This window comes from Canis lupus, chromosome 1, assembly GCF_003254725.2.
Source record: "Canis lupus dingo isolate Sandy chromosome 1, ASM325472v2, whole genome shotgun sequence".
NCBI classification, from domain to species: Eukaryota; Metazoa; Chordata; class Mammalia; order Carnivora; family Canidae; genus Canis; species Canis lupus.
In genome coordinates, this window is record NC_064243.1 from 113,291,757 (window position 1) to 113,315,478 (window position 23,722).

Genomic DNA, 23,722 nt, shown 5'->3' on the forward strand with positions numbered 1-23,722 from the left:
GGGATGGAGACTTCCAGGACAGAGCTGTGACCCCCTGCCATCCTCTCTCAGGGCAAGGCTGTGTTTCCTCTGAACCTTCAGCCAGGGTAGCATCTACTCAGACTCCTTCGTGGGGAGCCTCTCTTCCACAAGGCTTGGATTCAGTGAATCCAGTACTTGCATCCTAGCACTCAGTGAAAGCTTTGCTTCCCTAAGCTTCACAAGCTCACTGCTCCCACTTCCCTCAGCCTCTCCGTGGTCCCAGTGCTTAACTCTCCAGGGACCTGAGTGGGGCTCCTAACTCCCTACTTGAATCCCTGGCCAACCCATCTCACCTCCAGCTCTGGAGGACAGAGGTCTAGCCCTGTGCCCCCTCTCAGGTCTCACCCCTAGTCCAGGCCTTCGAGATGTGACCCCTACTTCTGGCCTCAGGGAGGCCCCACGCCTGGCCACCCAGGAGGTCTGGGGCTATCCCCAGTCACGGCACTCCAAGCTTTTCTGTCCTTCCAGAAGCTGCCCAGACACTGGGTGGGAAGAGGACCCTTCCTTGTCCTGAGCTCTTCCTTCTTTTTTTTTTTTTAATTTTTATTTATTTATGATAGTCACAGAGAGAGAGAGAGAGGCAGAGACACAGGCAGAGGGAGAAGCAGGCTCCATGCACCGGGAGCCCGACGTGGGATTCGATCCCGGGTCTCCAGGATCGCGCCCTGGGCCAAAGGCAGGCGCCAAACCGCTGCGCCACCCAGGGATCCCTTGAGCTCTTCCTTCTTTCCTGAGCCTGAGACATCACCTCTCACCCCTACACTCAAATCCCAGTACCCCTGGTGGATCACCCTCTTAACCATCCCTGGGGCATTGCCGGGCCACTTGGGGCTCCAACCACATGCTGAAATCCGAGGGCTCCAGCTCGTAGGCAGTGAGGGCCCCTCCCACCCTAAAGTCCAAGTGGAGCCCTATCGCAATTTCCAAGAGCGAAGTTTCAGATCCTTCTGAATCATTCCTTAAGAACGGGCCCCGCCCACCTGTCGGGGTGCCCCATCTCCAGCAGCGCCCGGCACTGGCGCGACAGCTGCGCGATGCTTTCCTCGTAGTTCTCCACGCCCTGCTCCAGCTGCAGGTGCTTCTTGAGCAGCTGCAGGGTGCTCTGTTCGTCCTGGGGGCACACGGCGCCCGCGATGAGGCTGCAGCGGCCGGCCCCGGGCTCCAGCGCCCCCAGGCCCCCCGCACCCCCAGCCCGGGCGCACCTTGCCCTTATCCTCACTCATCATGAGCAGCTCCTGCTCGCCCAGCCACGCCTCCACCTCGGCCACGTCGAAGTAGTACTGCTCCACCTGGAAGGCGGCGTCCAGCACCTGCTGCCGCCGCTCGGCCGCCTCCCGCAGCCCGGCCCAGGCGCCCTGCAGCTGCTCCTGGCCGCGGCGCACGGCCTCCGCCTCGGGGCTGCGCAGCGACGCCAGCGCGCCCGCGCGCTCCAGCACCTCCTCCAGCCGCGGCCCGTGCGCCTGGATCTCCCGCCGCAGGCCCTGGGGGCAGAGGTTGGGGCGTGGGTGGAGAGGGGCCTTCCCAGGCCCGGCACTGCCCGCACCCCGGGAGACTGGCACGGCCCCACGGAGGGAATCAGAAACCCCCGCAGAGCGCCCCCCTTGCGCCAGGCAACCCCAGGCAGTTTACTGTTCCTCGCTCACTCAAACCCCCATGTTGCAGGTGGGAAAACAGGACTGAGAGGCGCAGTTCATCGCCTGAGAGCAAGCAGCTAGTAAGGGGGCAACAGGATTTGAACACAGGACGCAGGCTCCAGACACTGCTCTTAACCAAGACCCTGGTGGTGTAAAATACCCACTCATGGCCGAATCGGGCTGAGAATCAGGCTGCTGGGGACAGTGGGTGTGTAATTCACGTGCAATGAGGCGTGCAAATCTGGGTAGAGTTCAACACGTATTTACACGTGGGTACACGCATACCCAGGTCAGAATATGGGACACTTCTATCAGCCCAGAAGGTTCCCTAAATCAGCTCTGTACTTGGCGCACACCTTACTTAGCTTCTCCTGTGCCTCAGTTTCCTTGACTTGCAAACGGAGGTGATAATAGGCAACCCTGAGCTCCTGCCACCTGCCAGGCACTTTGCTATGCAGGGGCCTTGCGTGATGCCGCCACTCATCTAGTCCTCAGTGCAGCTCCAGTTCTCTAGGAAACTGAGGCACAGAGAGGTTAAGGAACTTGCCAACTTCCCATGGCTGGTGGTGGCGTGCTTAATGTCCACCTCAGGGGGTTGCTGTACCCTGGAGCACTCAGAACTGTGCCTGGCACACAGTAGGTGCTCAATCAATACTAGATTCTGTTACTCCTCTGCCGGCCCTGGAGCATCCAGCACTCCTGCACACGCACAGGGGAGCTCCCCCTGCCTTAAGCATGAAGTGCACTTGGTTCTTTCCTTCAACTGTAAAAGGGATGGACCAGTTCTTCTTGTCCCCAAACAGTCAACAGCCAAGAGTGTTTTTTTGGGCTCCTGTGTGGCTCAGTCAGTTAAGCATCTGCCTTCCTACTTGGGCTCCCAACTCAGCAGGGAGTCTGTTTCTCCCTCTCCCTCTGGCCCCCCCATCCCCATGCACAGGTGCACAGGCTCTCAAAAAAAATCTTAAAAAACAAAAAACAAAACAAACAAACAAAAAACACCAGCCAAGAGTGTTTTCATCAAAATAGAAAAACGAAAACAAAACCCTCCAGCCTCTTAAAGAACCCTAGCTGGGGCTGGATGGTCACAAATCTTTTGAGAATAATTTGTAAAGCCACCTCCCCATCTTTCAGGGCCCATTCTCCCAATTCCTGTTTTTTGGTAAAGGGGAATAATGAGAATACCTATCTGATAGGGTTGTGGGGATTAAATTGTTTTTTAAACCCACGTATAATACCCTAGGACTGTACTTAGTATACAGCAAGTCTTTAATCAATGTGTAATTAGTAGTGGTAGTATTTCTCGTGTGTCTTACACTAGGTTTTGGTGAATGAGTTGCTTTGACCAAAAAGTTCCTCTGCTAAGTGATTTGAAAACCACTGCTCTAGACCAATGCTCTACTTATTTAGATGTAGAACTGAGGCCCAGGGAGATGAACAGAGATCCAGAGATCTTAGAGGCTCAAAAGCTCCCCCCACAATGAGTGAAGTAGACACCAGCAGGAGTCAGAGCTCTCTCGCTGATCATCTCTATCCTTTCTCCCTGTGGGTGGTTTGGGTTCTTTCTTCTTGTTGCTTTTATTTCTCCTTGTCCAATAGCCATTCTCCTACTGTTACTCATGGGACCCTGACTTTCCTCTGGGGAACCCTCAGTGTCTCCATCTCAGCCCAGGTAATTAAGTTAGACTGACTCTACCTGCAGATTCCAAGAGTGGGCCTGAGTCCAGACCGGGCCGACACAGCAGTCTAAATCCCTGGCCACCACGATCAGTTCAGAGATGGGCATGTGACTCAAGCTGAGCCAATAAGAGTTATCCCTGGGACTATTGCTGAAATTATTGAGAGAAATCCTTTTCACTCCCACTGATGGGATGTACACTGGAATCTATTGAAGGTCTTTTACCATCAAGAAAGGATAGTTGGCCTGACAACAAAGCTAACACAGAAACACACACACACACACACACACACACACAGGGGAGTTGAGAGATTCATGACATCATGGAAGTACCTGAATGCATCTATACCTGCTGTCCACAGTCTTCTCAATGACAAGAGCAAACAGATTCCCCTCCCCCTCCTTTGTTTTTGGCTTTAACCACTTTGAGCTGTTTCTTTCATTTGTATCCCAATGTATCCTAACCCAGACCCTCACCCTGGCTCTGCTCACCTGGTTCTTTTTGATGTACTGCTGGACAGCCTGCAAACCATTGCCTCGCTCCGTCTGCATGGCCAATGGCAGTCGCTCCTGGACCCATGCCTGGAGATGATACAGGGAGAAAGTCAAGGGGAGAATACACCCAAGGACCCCTGCATCCCAATTAAACTGTAAGCCACCTGCACAGCATCTAAGGCCCTTCCTCATTAAAGAGCCTGGTCACTTGCCTGGCCTCCTCTCTCTCGACATGCTCTGTTTTACTCTGCACTCAAGCCAGGTTCATGCTCACTTACCTCTGTCCTTTGCACAGACAGGTCTTGCATCCTGCAATTCCCTTCCCGCTCTGGCTCACGGAGACTCTCCCTTCATGTCTCAACTCAGGCATCCCCTCCTCTAGGAAACACTCCCTGACTTTGGACCTTGGCCAGTTGCCTCCTCTGGGCTCCCACAGCTTCCTAAACTCCCTCATAAGAGCCCTAACCACCCTGAGTTGTCATTGTCTGGAGATAAGTCTGTTTTCTCCCTAGGACTCTTGAGCCCTCTATGGGGGAAATGGGGTCTGCTGGGTCCCCCCTGTGACCCCTGCATCATTCAAGTACAGAGCTGGGCCCCTAATGATCAAGTGTATGAGCAAATTAATGAGCGGAAGAATGAATGAGCAAGTCAGGAAGCCAGGAACTGAATGAGAAAAAGGAATGAATGAGGGGTGAGTGAATAAATGAATAGCAATAAATCAGTGGAGGAAAGAATAAAAGATGAGTCAATGAATAACTAAATGACTTCATGAATAAATCAACGAATGAATGCAAATGAGTAAACGCGGAAAGGTGAATGAATGAATGAATGAATGAATGAATGAATGGAGAAGTGAAGGCGTGAATGGGTGACTAGTCCGGCAGCGGGTCAGTGGGAGGTCTCCCAGCCAGCGCCGCCCGTGAACTCGCCAAGGCCCCCCGGCCCCGCCCCCACTCGTGGCCTCCACGCCCCCGCCGGCCGCGGGCTCCCCTGCGGGGTCCGGTCCCGCCGCCGCCGCCCGCAACCATCCCTCCCCATCCCATCCCGCGGCCCCGCCCCAGTCCCCCGCGCAGGTCCTCACCAGCTCGTCGTCGAGGTCGTGCGCCACCTGGTGCAGCTCCTTAGAGGCGAGCAGCAGGCGGCGGCGCTCCTGCAACGGCTCGAGCAGGCGCACCAGGCGCTCGCCCACCGCGTTCTGCCGCTCGCCCACCAGCTCCTTGCTGGCCGGCTCCAGCGGCAGCGCGGCGGTCTGCGCCTGCAACTCTCCCACCTCGCGGTACCACTCCTCCACCTGCGACTCCATCGACTGTGGGGACAGGGGCAGCGCGGAGTCAACGGGCTCCACCCTCCCTCCCAATGCTGCTGTGGCTCTCCAGTACCTTTAGGGTGACCGCCAAGACGCCCCCATTTCACTCGGCCCCTGCTCAATCCCGCCGTTAGCGCTGTGCTCCTCTCTTGATAACTGCCACACACTAACCTAGTTCTTGCCTCCAGGCCTTTGCCTCTGTTATTCCCTCTACCGGGCATGCTCTTCCAAGTCAGTTAGATTTCAGCTCAAACGTTACCTTCTCAAAGAGACTTACCTGCCCCCCTGGGGTAAAGGCCATTAATTCATTAATTCTCAGGACCACCCTTCAAATTTGGTGATATCCTCTTTTTACAGAGGTGGAAGCTGAGGCCCAGAGAAGTTAGGTAATTTGTCCAAAGAGCCAACTTTCCCAAATGTCATAAATATAAAGTGATAGTGATTTAAATGGTTGGTATGCTATAGGGATAGACAGAAAGTGCAAAAGCAGACCCAAACACCCTGGAGAATTCATACATTTTATAGATGCCATTTCAAATCCCCAAGGAAAGGATGGATTATTCAATGAGTGGTCACGGGCCAACTGGCTAACCAATTTAGCTGGATCCCTTCCTTGCTCTTTATGCTGAAAACAATTCCAGATGGATTAAAGACTTAAATGGAATAAGTAAATCCATAAGGCGCAGAAGAAAACCTGGGCAAATGCTTTTATAATCTTAGGATGGAGAAAATCTTTCCAAGAAAAAAAAAGGCAAAGAAAAAATCATAAAGGGAAAGATTTATAAATTTGGCCACATAAAATACTTTTGCAGCAACCCACATTTCTAGATGTAGTTAGAAGGCAAATGGCAACCTGAAAAAAAAATTTAACATAACACGTAATAGAACAAGGAACTAGTTTCTTTGACAAAGAATTCCCTTTATCCTGCTTCCTTCGTATCCACTTAGCACCATCAGACAATTCTGTCTTTACTTGTGGCTTTTTTATTGGCCTCCTTCTTCTAGAATGGGAGCTTCATGAGGGAAGGGTTTATGTCAATTGACTTCTGTATTTCTGAGCGCCTAGAACAGTCTCTGGCATGTAACAGGTCTTCAGTTGCGATTTGTTCAATGCACAAATGAATGTCACTGGCAAAGAAAAAGACTGCTCCAATTCGAATAGGCACCACTCCCAGTGAATAGGCAACACAGAGAAGTAGAAATAAGCACACAGGGGCATCTGGGTGGCCCAGCTCAGGTCATGATCCCAGGGTCCTGGCATGGGGCTCCCTGCTCAGTGGGGAACCTGCTTCTCCCTCTCTCCCCCATTCCCCACTCGTGTTTTCTCTACCTCTCTCAAATGAATAAATAAAACCTTAAAAAAAAAGAAGAAATAAAAATAAGCACATGGAAGAGATGCCTAGTCTCACTAATCAGCAGGAAAATGCAAACTAAAACAAGGTACCCTCTCCTATTCGCCAGATTGGCAGACATGTAAAAGATGGATAATATCTACTATTGGCAAAGATGCAGGGAGATGGGCATGTTCAGCCACTGTCGGCCGGTGGTGGTGTAAATTAGTGGAGCCTTTTTGGAAGGCAACTTGGCAGATCCTATCAAAATGCAAAAATATTTATATGCTTTGACCCAGCGCTTGCACTTCCACTTCTAGGAATACAACTAAAGAAATACTGGCACATGTGCACAAAGATGTTTGCCCAAGGATGTTCACTGTAGCTGAGATGTGTGTCCAAGGATCACACTGTTGCAGAGTTTATAATGGCAAAAAATTGGAAACAAACATGATGCCCAACAAGAGTGAAACGGTTAAACAAATCCACATCAGTATGGAATAATGACCAAGAGTTGCTGTTAAGAGAAAAAAGCAACTTAGAACACACATTTGAATATATTTGTCATGGGTTGCACATTCATAAAAATTCTCGGGGATAAACAAGAAATTAATCACAGATGGTACCTATCAGGGGGGATGAGACTGGGGTGAAGGAGAGACTTGTCACATAGGATTTTTTTATATAGCTTTTGATGTCTGAACCATAAAGTGTAATTTGTAAAAATTTTGAATTAAAATCTTAAAATATTAAAAATCCATACAGGTAGTCAGTAAATGCACAGAAAAAGGTCCAGAGGGATCCTGCACGCCAAATCACAACTGAGGTTTCTTTGGGGTGCGTGAATGGGTGGTACGGTTAAGGGAGACATTATGTTTCACTGAAGACCTCTACGTTAGTAAGATCTTTAACCAAAAGAATATACTTATGTATTACTTGTGTGACTCTGAACAGATGGGGGAAAGCCATGAAAGAATTCAGTATTACAGCAATGAAGTCAAGTGGTAACAGATTAGAGCAAAGGATTGCAACTCAATAGTCAAAACCCAAGAACCAAGTGAAGACTTTTGTTCCAAAGTTCTGTACGCAGAGGGGCTATAGCTCAGGCCTGAGGCCTGAGCTCTGACTGAAAAAAAACCTAGAGCGCGGGATCCCTGGGTGGCGCAGCGGTTTAGCGCCTGCCTTTGGCCCAGGGCGCGATCCTGGAGACCCGGGATCGAATCCCACATCGGGCTTCCGGTGCATGGAGCCTGCTTCTCCCTCTGCCTATGTCTCTGCCTCTCTCTCTTTCTCTCTCTGTGACTATCATAAATAAATAAAAATTTAAAAAAAAAAAAAAAAAAAAAAAAAAAAAAAAAAAAAAAACCTAGAGCGCCAAGAGGCCTCAGGGGCCAAGCTAGCCAATCAGAACACTGAAAACCACCCTGGCTGTGGGGATTGGGTAAGAGATGGCATGTGACCTAGGATCAGCCAATGAAAACTCTTCCCACTTTTTAAACTTTTTTTTTTTTTTTTAGGTGCCTGGGTAGTTCAGCCTGGTTAGGGTCTGCCTTTGGCTCAGATCATAATCCCAGAGTCTGAGGATGGAGCCCCGCCTCAGGCTTCCTGCTCTGCGGGGAGCCTGCTTCTCCCTCTCCCTCTGCCTGCTGCCCCCTCTGCTTGTGCTCTCTCTCTCTTAAATAAATAAAGTTCTTTTTTTTTTTTTTAATTTTTTTATTTATTTATGATAGTCACAGAGAGAGAGAGAGAGGCAGAGACACAGGTAGAGGGAGAAGCAGGCTCCATGCACCGGGAGCCCGACGTGGGATTCGATCCCGGGTCTCCAGGATCGCGCCCTGGGCCAAAGGCAGGCGCCAAACCGCTGCGCCACCCAGGGATCCCAAATAAATAAAGTTCTAAAAGAAAAAGCAGCTTTTTTTTTTTTTTTTTTTTTTTTTTAATAAGTGCTACACCCAGCATGGAGCCCAATCTGGTGTTTGAACTCCCGACCAGAGCTCAAGACCTGAGCTGAGATCAAGAGTGGTACATTTAACCCACTGAGCCACCCAGGCGCCCGAAATTCTTCCCACGTTTGCAGGAAAAGTGTGTGAGCTCAGGAGGGTGCTCTGATTCCCATGCAGTTCCTCGGTTGGTAGGACACAGGCCTGGGGTATTGGGGGGCCAACTTGCCACCAGGCAGAAATAGGCTCCCTGATAATGAGGCCACCACAGAGGAAAGCAGGACCCAGAAATGGAGACAGATTGCTGAGGACATAATTTGAGTAGCTGATCCAGCCACGCCTGAAGCTGCCTGCCCCCAGAGTTTTTCAGCAATTTGTGAGCCAAGAGCCTCCCCCTTTAGCCTAAGTCAATGTGGGTTGAAGTTCTATGAACTGCACCCCAAAGAGCCCCAGCTGATGCAGTTCACAATCTGTAGGAGTCATAAAAATGGATAAAAATCAAACGTTGTTAACAAGCCAAAAGCACATAAAAGGAAATGTTCAAAAGGCGCAATTACAAGCTGCAGAAATCAAAGAAAAGTAAAACAGTCACTCCAAAACCTTTTTTTCACTAAGAACATCACTGCAGCAATGCGTAGAAAATCTAAATGCATTCAAATTCTGGAAACTCTTAAAATATAATCTGAAATGCTAATAAGTTCCAGTTCTCCACTAGATGAAAACCTCTCCATAACCTGCCCACCAAGAGGCCGTATGACCCGAAATGGAATCATCCCAGGACTAACACTTTTCTACTTCTGCAAGAATGCCACATATTTTGAACACCCATTTGCTGTGGATCCTTCCCTGCAGGCATGAGCAAAGGATACAGAAGTACAGAGGCCATTCAACACACAAAAGATGTTCAGCCACCTTCAATGTTAAGGGAAATGCAAATTAAAATAACTGTAAGACAGTATCTTTCGGTTCTCAGATTAGCAAAGAATGAGAAAGCTTAATGATGCCTAATGATGGTGACGACAGGGAGAAGAGAGCTGTCACTTGCAGGTGTGTCCACTGCCTTTTCATGGGGATACTTGGCCATATCCCTCCCAAAGTTTCATGCATACACCTTTTGGCCTAGAAATTTTACTTTGAGGACTCTTTTCTACAGAAATGTTTGCACGTAGGCTCAAATGGGTATGGACAAGGATGTCTCCTACAGTGCTATTTATATTAGCAGAAGATTAGAAACAGCCCAGAGGTCTCTCAACAGAGGGCTGGTTAAAGATAGATTGTTGAACCACCCCATGGAATACCACGCAACCAGGATATCCATACATTCTTCGACAAGAAAGGACACCTGGGGTGTTTTGTCAAGTGAAAAGCGCAAGCTTCGGTATGGTCTGCCTCTATGCCATGTGCATGTGTGTGTATGCATAGAAGATTTCCAGGACACAGCAGAAACCGTGACAAGAGTGACACCCCTGGAGGGGTGTGGGACCATGTGTAGGGAGAGGAGGAAGAAAGCCTTTTCACTTTTCACATTATACTTCCTACCGTAACAGCCATAATAGGTAACACATTCTGATGCCTGCCCCATGCCAGGCACTGCTCTGAGCACTGGACCAGGATTAATTTCTGTAATCCTGACAGCATAAGGGGCTGGGGGAAGATGGGGATGTTTGCTTTGCTCACTGCTGGATCCCAGCACCTGGCCCTGTGCCTGGCACAGAGTAGGTCTCTGTAAATGTGTGCTAACTTCGTTGTTGGACTGAACACCAGGCTATGATGCTGGGCCATATTAAATATTAAGACTTTTATTTTCTTTCTCTCTTTTTTTAAGATTGTATTTATTTATTTGAGAGAGAAAAAGAGAGCCCAAGCGGGGAAGAGGGGCAGAGGGAGAGGGAGAAGCAGACTCCTGGCTGAGCAGAGAGCCCGATGTGGGGCTTGATCCCAGGACTCAGGGATCATGACCTGAGCCAAAGGCAGATGCTTAACGGACTGAGCCACCAGGCACCCCCAAAATTAAAAATTTTAAAAAGTCAACCAGCTTTACACATCAAAATCAGAGGAGCCATGAGGTACTGATACACGCCACCACAAGGATTCCTCTTGAAAACGTTGCTAAGTGAGAGAAGCCAGACACCAAGGACCATATATTGTGTGATTCCATTTATATGAATTGTCCAAAATAGTCAAATCTATAGAGTCAAAGAGAACATGAGTAGAGGGAGTTCATTGGTAGAGGGAGCTAATGGGAATGGAATCTCTTTTGGGGGTGATTTACAAATACTCATGGAAACCACTGACCTGTACACATTAAAAGGGTGCATTTAATGGTATGGAATTAAACCTTAATTTTTAAAAAGACATTAAATGTAAAACAAAACAAAACCAAAAAGGAGAAACCAGAAGGGCCTACTTCCAGAAAAGCCTCAGGCGCTAGCCATGTGGTAGGTAGTGACACATAACATGAGCTCATATTAAGAGCTCATGAGCTCTTGACACCCCCCCTCCCCACCCATCGACCTGATCCCCACTTGGATCCACTTTGCTGCCTTCCCATTTCCCAGCTGAGTGGACTGAGACTCAGAGGAGCAGTCCCTGGTCCAGAGTAAAGACCACCAGAGCCCGAATTTGAGCCTGGGGCTGTGCCATGGCACCACAAAATCCCAGTGGTTCTCCATCACCCCAATTCTCCGTAATGGAGGCTGAGAAAGGTGGAGTCACCTGCCCTGGGTCATGCGGTAATGGAACAGGGCTTCAAACCCTGGATGTCCCTGGATGTGCTGCTTCTGTATCCTGACTCTCCCCCTAGGCTGTGCTGAGCTCATGAAGAAATGTGAGACAAAGAATGGGGGGTGGGGGGTGTTGTGTTTCCTCTGCCAGAGAAAGAGCCTTGCTTGGGGGTGGGGTGCAGGGGTGGAGTGGGTGGTAAGGAGTCCCCAGGGACCCAGCCCAGCAGCTGCAAAGCCTCCAGTGCATTTTCCCCTGGCCGGTCCCCCCCAGATGGCAGGAGACCAGCCACCCCCACCCTCCCCAGGCGGGAGCCCCGTGGCTGAGCCAGACCAGCTGGTCAGCCCCTGAGGACTGGCAAGCGGGGGCTTGGAACTCTGCCATCTGGCCCCCGGGCCAGGAAGGACAGTTGGACAGGAGGCTCTGAGTGAGAACTGGGGGTCACATGGCCTACACCCCAGGTGGGCTCCCTGGAAGCCAGCTGCAGCATATGCGGGGTAAGGGGGAGGGCAGGGGGGACAACACTGGAGGACGTAGGAATCAAGGGACAGAGGCAGCGATGCAGAATGGAAACAGAAAGAAAAGAGAATGAGAAAGTAAGAGAAATAAAAAGACACGGACACCAGAGATAGCAACTCCCAGAATTTGCCCCCAGAGGAACTCGGGGAGCAGGACTGAGACAGGCGCGGGGAGAGAGGCCAAGGGGGCAGACCGCTCACATGTCCGCACCCCCTCCGCCTGAACCAGCCTGCTCCAGCCCTGCCTGGCCCCAGGGCCTGAGGGTGCGGCAGCCAGGAAATTTGCCGGCTGGATGGCAGCCGCCTGCCCTCCAGCGTGTGCCCAGTGTCTGAGCTCTCAGGCGGCCCCAGGGGACAAGCGGGGGCCTTGGGCAGCTCCTGAGGCCCAGCTGGGCTCCATCTGGGGGCCGTGGCCTCCTGAGCCACTCCCCACCGCCTCGGGCTCCCTCTGCTGGGGAAAGTCCTACGAGGGGGCCTGGCCCTGCCTCCCAGTCTCTCTGTGAACTCCAGCCAGACCCATGTCTCTGCTGGGCCTCAGCCTCTCTCCCTGGAACAGTGAGTGCTTCAACACCTCTCCCTTTCATGGGGACGGAAGAGCACGAGGCCCCAGATCCTCCCTCCAAAACCTGAATGGCCGGAAGAAGGACAGGGATGATCAAGCTCGCCAGTTACCAGAAAAAATACAAACGCAAACATCTATCCATCAGATTGGGAAAAAATCTAAAAAGTCTGACAATACCAGGTGCTGGTGAGTATGGGCAGAAACAGGAACTCTCATTCGCTGCTGCGGAGAGAGCATTAACTGGCAGCAGGCTTCAGGCAAGCTATTTGGCAAGATCACGTGAACTGAAGACCGTTCTAACTTTTGGCACTATATTAACATTCCATATATAACCTTCCAAAATACATTTTTAAACTGCAAAATGAGTGTGTGTGAGGGGAATGCCCTGAGTGGAAACAACTTCACATAAATAAGAACCACACTGAAGGTCAGGAAATAATGACCCAAGTAACTTTGAACACAGCACAGTGATGATATACATCCTCCAGTTGAAGACAATTAAAATGAAAATGTTGGGACACCTGGGTAGCTCAGTGGTTGAGCATCTGCCTTGGGCCCAGGGCGTGATCTTGGAGTCTCAGGATTGAGTCCCACATCGGGCTCCCCACAGGGAGCCTGCTTCTCCCTCTGCCTGTGTCTCTGCCATTCTCTCTGTGTCTCTCATAAATAAATAAATAAATCTTTAAAAAATAAATAAATAAAATAAAAATGTTAAAAACCTCTAAACAAATACTGAAACTCAGATCTGTTGAGTCAGTAATTCTGAAGCTACTTGGTAAAGTATGTCTTTTAAGCTTTACAATATCCACATGAGGACAGTACTATCATTATGCCCATTTTACTGAAGGAGAAAATGAGGCACAAAGAGAGAAGTAATTTCTAGGTCACCGAGTTGGTACGTCAGAGAGCCAGGCTTGACCCCAGGCAGCCAGGCTCCCACATCCATGGCCTTGACCATGGTGCCACATTGCCTCCCACAGTCCCGCTGCCAAGTGACTTAGTATGATGGTGCTTCCCATTTGCAGACCTGAGGTTCAAAGCCAGAGGCAAAGCCACTTGCCTAACATCACCGGACTGGTAAGACACAGAGTTAGGATTCAAACCCAGACCCGTCTGATTCCTGAGTCTGTGCCTTTACCCACTGCGATGTGCTGCCAGGGAGGCGTTAGCAATCGTGGTGAGACCACTGACAATGCTGGTGATAGCTGCTGGGGCACCGGATGCCTTCTTTTCCCCCTCCTGATCCATGGTCTAAGCTTCTCCACCCTGCTCTGTGGCCCAGGGGGCTGCCCAGTCCAGACTGCCCCGATCCGCCCCCCTGCCCCCTGCCTTCTGGCTTCCAGATGGGTTAGGCTCAGGACTAGCTGCCGAAATCATGGGGCCTGGTACAAAATGAAAATGCAGGCCCTCACTCAAATATTATTAAGAACTTCAAGACAGTGATGGCAGAGCATATGACCATTACACCAACTTCCTCAAGCTGTCCTCAGCAGAGCATGCCTTCTGTTTCTGGCTGGTGCCCTGACAGTCACAGATCCCTGTTTCTTGAGAGCTTACCACATCGCCAACATCTTTTCAAGGGGTCTGAGAGGTTACAACTATTTTATAAAAATACTAAGGGGTTACTTGCCTTTAAAAAAAAATATTTCATTCATTTATTCATGACAGACACAGAGAGAGAAAGAGGCAGAGACACAGGCAGAAGGAGAAGCAGGCTCCATGCAGGGAGCCCTTCGTGGGACTCGATCCCGGGTCTCCAGGATCACACCCTGGGCTGAAGGCAGCGCCAAACCGCTGGACCATTGGGGCTGCCCCGCCACTTGCCTTTATTCTCATTCTCTCCCAAGAGTGTAGGGTGGTTTTGCAGGGACCATATGACCCGTGCTTTTGCCACAGAAAACAGAATGGCCGCAGAAGCAAAGGTGAGAATCTTATATTAAGCCAGACGTGAAAGAGCTGTGGCATTGAAAACAGTGCCAATCCTCTAATATTTTTTTTCAGCTTGGAAAATAAAGTTATTCTTCATAAAGGAATGCTTTGGGGTTAATATGTGATTGATTTGTTATCGTTGTTTTTTTTTTTTAAAGATTTTATTTATTTATTCACGAGAGACACACAGAGAGAGACAGAGACACAGGCAGAGGGAGAAGCAGGCTCCCTGTAGGGAGCCTGATGCAGGACTTGATCCCAGGATTGCAGGATCACGACCTGAGCCAAAGGCAGACGCTCAACCACTGAGCCACCCAGGCATCCCGTTATTGTTGCTTTTAGTTTAATCGTTTATTTTTTAGTGCAGTAAATATCAGTACGTGTAATTCACCCGAACAAAAGCTGTTTGGGGATCTCCACGATTTCTAAGAGTGTAAAGAGACCAAGTCATCTGAGGCCGCTGCTGCGCATAAAGCAATGACATCACTGGCATCAGATTCAGATCTGTTTGTCTCTTTGCTCCTTTGACTATGTCCCTGACAGAACGTGAGCCCCATGAAGGTTGTGGTTTTGAGTCAGTTTTGCCCACTGCTGTATTCCAGCACCAAGAAAAGCAGTTGGCATACAGCAGGTGCTCAATAAAGTTTTGCTGCATAGATGAATGGATTTTAATTAGTGTTTTTATGCTTTTATTATTAGCTTTCTTTCTTTCTTTCTTTCTTTCTTTCTTTCTCTCTCTCTCTCTCTCTCTCTCTCTCTCTCTCTCTCTCTCTCTCTCTTTCTTTCTTTTTGCCAGGCCCTATGCCAAGCCCTTTAGCAGCATAACTATGCAGGAGGTATATCAAAAGGAATGGTGAAGAGCCAAGGGTTCTGGATTTGAATCCAAGCTCCTCACTTGCTACTCTGGGCCAGCAGGTTCGCCTCTTGGAGGCTCAGTTTCCCATGGGTCATGGTCAGGCATTGTTCCTGGCACCTAAAGGCAGGAGCTGTTACATCTTAAGAGGCGAAAAGCAACACCCACTTTCGCACCTCCAGCCATTCATTCGTGTCAAGTGATCAGATACTGATCACTGACTGGCTGCCAGCTAGGAGCAGAGATAATGTAGACACCGTGTCTGTTCCCTGAGCCCTCCCCACTTGCTAAGGGAGATGCTGGCTAGCTGTGTGTCCTTCGGCCAGGTGCTTTACCTTCTGTGCCTTGCTTTCCCCAATGGTAGAATGAGGAATAATAATGGTACCAATCCCTTAGGGTTGCTGGAAGGCGTGAGTGACTATTAACTGGATTCTCTCAGTATTCCCTTTCTGCTCTTCCTTCTAGACACATTTGAAATAAATCCTTGTATTAAATCTCTTCTGTGTGGAATACCTTGAGTGCAGTCTGATCCTGACTCAGGCCACCCCATGGCATCAGGAGTCCCTATCTGGGTCAGCCAGGCCATACCTGTAGCTTCTTGAGCTGGCTGTTGACGGTGGCTAGGTCCCCTCCAGGATCCACGTCTTGCAACTGGCTTTCCATGTGAAGGAGCTTCTTGTCCAGCTCGGTGAAGCTCTGGACCAGCTGGTCAGCCTTGCTGGCCTCAAAGAGCTGCCGCGCCTTGGCCTGGGTGGTACTCTCCAGCTCGGCCCAGCACTGCCGGATCTCACCCAGCTTTTTCCGCACTGAGGCCGCCAGCTCCGGCTTCTCCTGCATCAGTTGCTGGCCCTCCTGTCCCAGAGGAGTGGGAGACAGGAAGTGAAAGGGAGGGGGCAGGTGGTGGGGAGGGACAGAGAAGTATGGGGGCAATGGGACACAGAGACATGGAGACAGAGACAGGCCCAGAGATGGAAGGGACCAACGCAAGGGAAGAAAGATGAGCCAAGAGACAGACAGATATAGAGTGATGGACACAAGGATATGCACGTAAAGTCAGAAACATGGGAAGAGGACCATAAGAAAGACAGATGAGACAGAGACAGAGACAGAGATAGAAGAGATACAGAAAGAGCAAAAGAAGTAGAGAGAGTGAACTTCCATTAAACTCAAAGAGTGGCTTTGCCCCATGCCACCATTTATGGGGCACCATTGGGTTTAAGGCTGACCTGAGTGTCCCCCTTTGAGTTAGAGGAGTGGGGGTACTGAGGCCTATAGGGCTAGGGGTTCAACAAGAGTAGGAATCAGTTTTGGGGGTTGAGGTTGGGTTCCTCCAAGACTGGAGTCAAGCTCCTTGGCAGCCTAGAGCTACATAGGGTACAGTACATATTAAGAATAACAACGCCATAGCAATTATGCACCTGGGTGCTTGGCCTTCTATTAAGGACTTTACATGCACTAGAGCACAGGGAAGTAGCAATGTTTATTATTTTCTTCTTTTCTTTTCTTTTTTAAAGTTTTATTTGCTTAAGTAATCTCTACACCCAATGTGGGGCTCAAATTCCTAACCCCAAGATCAAGAGTCACATGCTCTTCTGACTGAGTCAGCCAGGCACCCCTAGTTTAAAGCGGAGAAAATTGAGGCTCAAAGGGGTTAGCACAATTCACCAAGGCTCACAGCTGGTAAGAGGCAAAGACACAATTGGAACCCAAGGTTGTAGGAATCCAAAGTTCCCATTAACCCTGGGCTTCCCTGGACTGCTCCACCAGCCTGTCTACTTGACCTCCCATCTTAGATGCTTCAAGTGGAGTGGGAGAAAGCTTGGTGGGAGAGGTTACAGGAGAGTAAGGGCACCATGCAGAAGAGATGCTACCCATTTTACAGATGGCAAAACCGAAGCTCTAAGAGGTTATGTGAATCGCTCAAGGCCATACTGCTAGGAGCAGATGTGCAAATGACCTGAAGGGGTTCAGAGGGCGTAGGAATGGCAGGGCGGCAGTGGAGGGTTCAGGAACTGAGATGTGGGTCCCCCTGGAGGCCTCCAGCACCTGGCACAGGCAGAGGGACCTTCTACATCCTCACCCTCTCGATCTTCTCCAGCCACTCCTTATTCTGAGCCAGTTCGGCCATGAATGCCTGGTGCCGGAGCCATCTCTTATGCAGCTTGTGGCCGTCTTCCCTCGTGCCATCCCGCGCCATTAGCATCTTCTCATGGATCCAGCCATCCAGCTGTGCAGGACAGGGGGAGGAGCTCAGCTGAATCCCCCAACTTGGCACAGTACCCCTATCTCCTCCAAAGGTCCCAGATTCAAAACCTAGACTGCTAGATTTAGGGGTAGGGAGGGAGGAAGGGATGGAAGAAACTTTGCAAGTAAGGCCTTTATTGGGGGTGTTTGGGGGCACAGTTCAAGCTCTTTCCTACAGGTGGAAGATGGATTGGCATCCCCAGAATGCCCAGTCTCTAGTTGCCCTGACCTCAGGGCAGCCCTTCACAACTCCTCATAAGTCCCCAAAGGTACAGCTTCTGAGCCAGTCAGCCTCCTCCCACCCAGGGGCAAAGAAACCCTCCAAAACTAGATCTCCACCTAATTTAACCAACTTCCAATTTAGCCTCAGCTTCCCGCGCCATCTTCCCAATAGCAACACTTTGACCCTACCGTTTAGTCTTAACCGCCTCTAATAACCACCAATTCAAGATTCTCAACCCATTCCCAAGGGTATCAAATGAAGAAGGTACCTAGCCTTAACCTCCCAATATGGCCGGATGAACTCTTAAGCAACTTCCCAATTAGAGCCAAGTCTAGTACCCTCCAGACCAGCCCTCCAATCTGGGATAAACCCATTCCCCACAACCCAAATCCAGCTTTCCTAATGAGCCCACAGGACTTCCCATATTCAGCCCCAGGACACCAAGACTGCAATTCCCCCAAACCATGACTAGTTCCAGCCCCTAGGCAAAGCCAGCCTCCCAAATGTAAGCAACAGGGCTGCCTGCTGGCTCCCCAAATGAGCCTACCCCAAAATCTAGTCCCAGACTCCCCAAGAGAATCAGACAGAACTTCCTAAGCCAGCCCCCCTCCCAAACTAAAGCCATTTCTACTCCCTCCCCCACTCACCAGCAAGACCAGTCATCCAAAATGCAAGCACAGAATAGGGCCCCCCTCATTATCCTGAGCAGGACCAATCGCAAAGCTGCTTTCTGAAGTCCCCCAAATAAGATCTGTCCCCCAAACCGGAATCTCCCCACCCACTCATGACCAAACCTAGCACCTGGGACATTTTGCTCCTCCCCCTTTCCCTCCCCCCCCACCCCCGTCACAAGATCCTCCTCTTCCCTCCCCGCAAAAAAAAAAAAAAAAAAAAAAAAAAAAAAAAAATTAAAAAAAAAATACAGACTAGCCCTGCCTGGGAGGCAAATGCAGTCAAAGCCAAGGACAAATCCCGAGCCAGCCAAACCCCACCCCGTGTCCCCGGAGCATGTGCTCCCTAGGGGTCCGGGTCAGCTTCAGACTCCGTCATACACACACACACTAGAGCCAAGTCAAACACTGAACCCTCCAACTCAATTCACAGGTTTCTGACACACAAGGAAGAGCTCGCCAATGGCAGCCACACAGTGAAGGCAAAGCCCTAAAGGAGATGGTACTTCGTCATCAAGGTAAAGTCCCCCAAAAGTGATTGACCCCCATCATCCAGGGCCAAACTAGAGTCCCGAACAACCAAGGAAATGGCCCTCAAAATCAGAGCCCCCAAACCCAGAGCGGATGCAAGTCCCTCATTGCCCAAAGCAGAACCCCCCCTCCCCGGAAAAGTGATTTGCTCCCATCATTTAAGGCTAACACAGATCGCCCAAGAACCAAGGAAGAAACCGTTCAAAAGGCGGAGAGCCCCCCAGCCCCAGGGCAAAAATCAGCTCCCCCAAAACCCAGAGGAGAGCCCCCTAGAGAGGATGAGACCTCCTTCAGCCCCAGGGCAGATCCAGACTACCCCCGGAGTAGCCTTAGAAGTCCTCCCTGTGCCGCTTCCCTCCCCTGGGACCCGGCCCCTCAGTCCCGCCCGCACCAGCACCGCGGACAGCTCCCAGCTGCACCGTCCCTCCCCAGGGCTGGGGTCCCCGCGCCGCCCGCGCCCCTCCTTCCCGCGGCCTCGGCGGGCGAGCACGCGCCCGAGCCCCCTCCCCCGCACGCGTCGGCGGGGACGCGCGCCAGCCCCCTCCCCCGGGCGCCCCGGGGACCTGAAGTGGCAGCGGCGTTGGCGGAGCGTCCCTGCGGCGGGCGGGCTCTCGCCCCTCCACTGCGACGGCGGTGGCAGCGGTGGCGACGGCTGAGACTCCGGCGGACGCGCGCCCCCGCCCCCGCCCCCGCGCCGCGGCAGCGCGCCCGCCCGCGCGCGCCCCCTGCCTGCCTCCGTGCCCGCCTCCTTGCCGGGCCTCAGTCGGGGGGTGGCGGAGGATTCACCACCTCCCTAAAGCATGGGGGGCCGGGAGTGGGGGTGGTTCTGCGCCATCTCAGATTACTGCTACTTGGTCCAGAACGATCCCACGGGAGGGAGAAGGAGCTCCCGGACCTAATCGAAGGACAGGAGGGGGGGCCTGAGGCCGGGCTCCCTCAGCTACGTGAAGTATGGGGTGGGGTGGGGGTGGGGTGGGCTCCTGAACCATCTCGAACGAGAAGGGATTCCGATTCCCGGCTATCTCAGGAATATAGACAGGCGATATGGGAGGAGTCCCGGAACATCTCAGAAGATGTTGGCCAGATGGACTTCTAACAGGGACTGCCAGAATGATCTCCATCGGGAAGGAGGGAGACAGGGGTTCCCAGAGCCGTCTCGCGTGGGACTGAGTCCCAGACCCACCTCTAATGGACTTGAGTTATGTGGGGGTGGGAGGTACGGAGGCCCTTGTCCATTTCATATGTGGGGAGAACACTCTCCCGTGGGGGTTCACCGCGGAGGGTGTCAAACCATCTTTTAATAAGAGGAATTAGGGCCTGGTTCCTGAACCATCCTTGTCTGGGTTAAACTTAGGCACTGGATTATTAGGAGAGGGGTGGTGATGATCCTGGATAGTTGGATGAGGCCGGGATCATCTCTGGGGGTTAGGAGATGTTTATGGGGCCATCTCTAATGGGAGCGACCTTTTATGTGGTCCAGAACTGCTTCTATGGAATGCAGGGGAAGGGAGGGGAGATAGCTTGCCTCCTGAACTGTTTCTAAGGGGGCAGGGGACCTGAACCATCTCTGATTGGGGCGATCCTTACAGATGTGTAGATCATCCCTAAAGGGGATAGAGCTTGATTCCTGGACACTTTTAAAGGGGTGAAAGCTTGTTTCCAGGCCGTCTCTCTGAGCGAAGTTGCGCTCTGGACAGCTGGTCTACCCCCTCCTGTCCCTGCCGGTCTCCCACCACTCTCCCCAGCAAAGCGCTTCTCACAAATCTCCCGAGAGAAAGGTGAGATCACCGCGCGTCCCCGCGGGACCCGTAGGCGCGAACGCGCGCCGTTGCCAGGGGCGCCCAGGGCCCCTCCCTTTCCCCCCGGCGGGACGGGAGGTGGAAGCTGCGGAGCTTGCGCACTGAGGCTGGAACCCGCGCGCCCCCTGGCGGCTCCGAGTGAACATAGCTCCGCGACCCACTTAGACGGGGCGTCCCCGCCCCCATGGCGACTCAGCCCTGGAGCATTTCCCTCCCTAGGAAAGAAGTCACTGTGCCCAGCACAGCTGGAGTTCCTACCTCGTGGCAATCTCGGAGGAAGTGCTGCAGCCCGAGTTGGTCGTGTAGCTTCTGCATCCATTGCCGGGCCCGTAGTTGGTTTTCTTGGCTCCTGGGGATGGGGAGATAGGGGCTGGGGCAAGTCTGTGGGGCGACACCAGCAGTAGGGCTGTGAGGGCATCAGGCTTGGCAGGGCTAGGAACCCGGGGCATATGTAAGAGCGAGGAAGAGACGGGAACAAAGTGGGAGTGTGGGGCGGGGAGCAAAGAAACATCAGTGAGGGCAGAGCCAGTGAGCTGGGGAGGGGCAGAGGGAGAGGGAAGGAGAGAATGGGGGAGAGAGGGACAGAGATAGACAGAGACCTGGAAAGAAATACAGACACTTAGAAAAAGAAAGAGAGACACAAGCCCAGAGAGATAAGAGACATGCAGAATAAAAAATATAGAGAGATAGTAATTAAGAGATGAAGAGACACCTGGAGAGAAAAAGACACCAGGAGGGGGAGATAGACTCAGAGAGAGAGAGAGAGAGAGAGAGAGAGAGAGAGAGATGCAGAGGCCTAGAGAGAAATAAACACACTGACACAAGACCAGAGACAGGGAGAAGCAGACTTCAAGAGGAAGTGATTGACAAAGAGAAGGAAACCCCGGGGAGAAAAAAAAAAATGAGGAAAGACAAGGAAAGAAATGCAGCAGGGTAGTGAGGCAGAGAGAGAGAGACCAAGAGCAGTAGACAAGGAGAGAGAGAAAGAGGCAGAGAGAGGGAAAGTGATGGGGTCAGGGCAGGGACACAGGGAGAGGAAAAGGCAGAGAAGTGGCAAGATGACACCAGTAAAAGATTCAGCTAGCCAGATGGGAGGAGGGTGCAGCAGAGCTAGAGAAAGGGAAGAGAGTGGGGTGTGGGCAAAGATGGGGCTGCAGCCACACAGAGTGTGGGCAGGTGCACTGGCAAGCAAGGCCAGACCTTTGGCCTAGGTGAACTGGCCGGGCTGGATCCAAGCCCCAGCACCCCGGAGCCAGCCCAGACCACAGCCCCAGGCAGCCTGGCCTCCTGCCCACAGTACAGAGTGCCCAAGAGTCTGGAGGGGGGCTGGGACATCCCATTTTCCTTTGTCTTGCACAAGCCATTCCCACCTCAGGGCCTTGGCACCGGCTGTTCCCTCTGCCCGGAATGCTCCCCCCACCCCCAATATCTACTATCTAAATACCACCTTCTTAGTGAAGCCCCTTCTGATGGCTCTCCAAGACTTTCTGGCTTTCTTTTCTTTTTTAATTTTCACTTGCACTTAGCACTAACACACTATATGTTATTTATTTATCTTGGCCATCTCCCCCACTAGGATTTCATTCCACAAGGGTAGGAATCTTTGTTTTCATCACAGATATATCCCAAATGCCTAGAAAAAGAGCCTCGCACACATCAGGTGCTCAATATACATTTCCTGAATGAATGAATGAATGAATGAGACATAAAGCAGAGAGAGAGAGATGACAGAAACAAAGGTAAAGTGAGAAAGACAGAGGAGCAGAAGAGAACACAAAATCAGAGAGATGCAGATGGAGGGAGAGAAAAACAGGGAGAAACACAAAAGGAAGCAGAGACTCAGAGATCTACACCCAAGTGGAGGCAAAGGGGCAAAGAAAAGTCACAGAGAACCAGGGGCATGACTGGAAGAAGGAACAGGACAAGCCAGAGACCAACAACCAAAGTACCAATTCCCTTCTGCCTAGACCCAGCTCAGGAGCCAGGAAATAGGAAATGCCTCTGAAATTGAACTTAAATAATTCCTCCAGGTCTTCACCAGCCAATTTGCCAGCATCAGTGCTAGGAATGAGGAAAATCCCTCTTTTCCCAGAGATGGAGACAACAACAATGTTCACATCCTTCCTATCCCAGCTGGGTCACTTCCTGGCTGTGATCTTGGGTAAGTCACTTCCCCTAACTGAGTCTCTAGATTGCAAAATGCAGATAAGAAGAACACTTCACACACAGGACACAGGACACAGGACACAGGACACAGGACACAGGACGGGGCAGGTTCCAGGTGAGGCCAGACACAGAGGAGCAAAGTGTCTCACCTTGAATCTCTCAGATTAAGGGGTAGAGCTGGGACTAGCATCTGACTGCCTGACTCCAGGACCGCAGCCCCCAGCTCTGCACCATTCTATCCCCTGTTGTGGGTGTGGAAAACCCTCTCCAAGGTCCCCAAAGAGTGGATATTTTATGACTTCCAGCAGGTAGGAAACCTGTCCCTAGACAAACGAACTGTGAAGGTGCAGGGGTTGGTAGGAAGACAGGCACCCGGACTGTCTGGGTTCCTGCTGTGTTCCCAGCCTCACCCAGCACAAGCCTGGGGGCTCCCACAAACCCCTGTATTTCTTCCATCCCGGTCCTGACCATTCCGGGCCATCCTTGTCAGACAGCATGTGAGCTCTGTGAGGGCAGGAATCGTGTGCTGTCCTGGTCACTACTGTGTGCCCAGCATCGCCCCACACAGGGCCTTGGAACAGGGGATGGACTCAGTAGCTGTTTTAATTAGCTGAGTAAATGATAGAATGAAAGGAGCAATTAATGACCAAAAAGGAAGGGAGGAAGGAAGAAGGAATCACAGAATGAGGAGTCCCCTAGGTTCCATCCTTGTCATTCTGCAGAGCCCGGCATATAGCAGGTGTTTAAGAAATGGGTGGAAAAGGGAGGGTGGGTCCCAGCATGCCACTGGGAGTGCTAGATCATGAGTTTATACCCTTAGGACCAGAATCCCCATGAAAGCTTCCCTTAGAAAATTTCAGCCTTGTCCCAGATGAATTTAGGGGAGCCCCAGACAGAGGAAGGGCTGGGGTCTCTGGGTTGTCGATGGTGGTGGAGTGACCAGGCATGCTTTCCATCAGACAGTGGAAAGACAGAGGGAGGGGCACTGGGTCCTCATGGCTCACCATAAGGGGCAGAAACAGCAATGATGATAGAAATCAGGCTGGAGGAGCCCCTATAAAAGACTCAACTTGAGGGATGGGATTTTGGGTGGGCAGCAGGGG

The 23,722-nt window shown here is 51.4% G+C and overlaps 1 protein-coding gene across 1 annotated transcript in view; it reads right to left on the reverse strand.

Moving 5' to 3' along the window:
* The window catches only part of SPTBN4 (spectrin beta, non-erythrocytic 4), a 77,104-nt gene that overhangs the window by 12,181 nt on the left and 41,201 nt on the right, over positions 1–23,722 (reverse strand). Inside the window, exons 19-25 of the mRNA XM_025424953.3 lie at positions 20,712–20,802; positions 17,066–17,212; positions 15,574–15,837; positions 4,907–5,131; positions 3,823–3,912; positions 1,224–1,502; positions 1,002–1,132 (exon numbers count right to left, since the gene is read on the reverse strand). Coding sequence (XP_025280738.3) covers positions 1,002–1,132; positions 1,224–1,502; positions 3,823–3,912; positions 4,907–5,131; positions 15,574–15,837; positions 17,066–17,212; positions 20,712–20,802 — 1,227 coding nt within the window. The remainder of the gene's footprint in view (positions 1–1,001; positions 1,133–1,223; positions 1,503–3,822; positions 3,913–4,906; positions 5,132–15,573; positions 15,838–17,065; positions 17,213–20,711; positions 20,803–23,722) is intronic.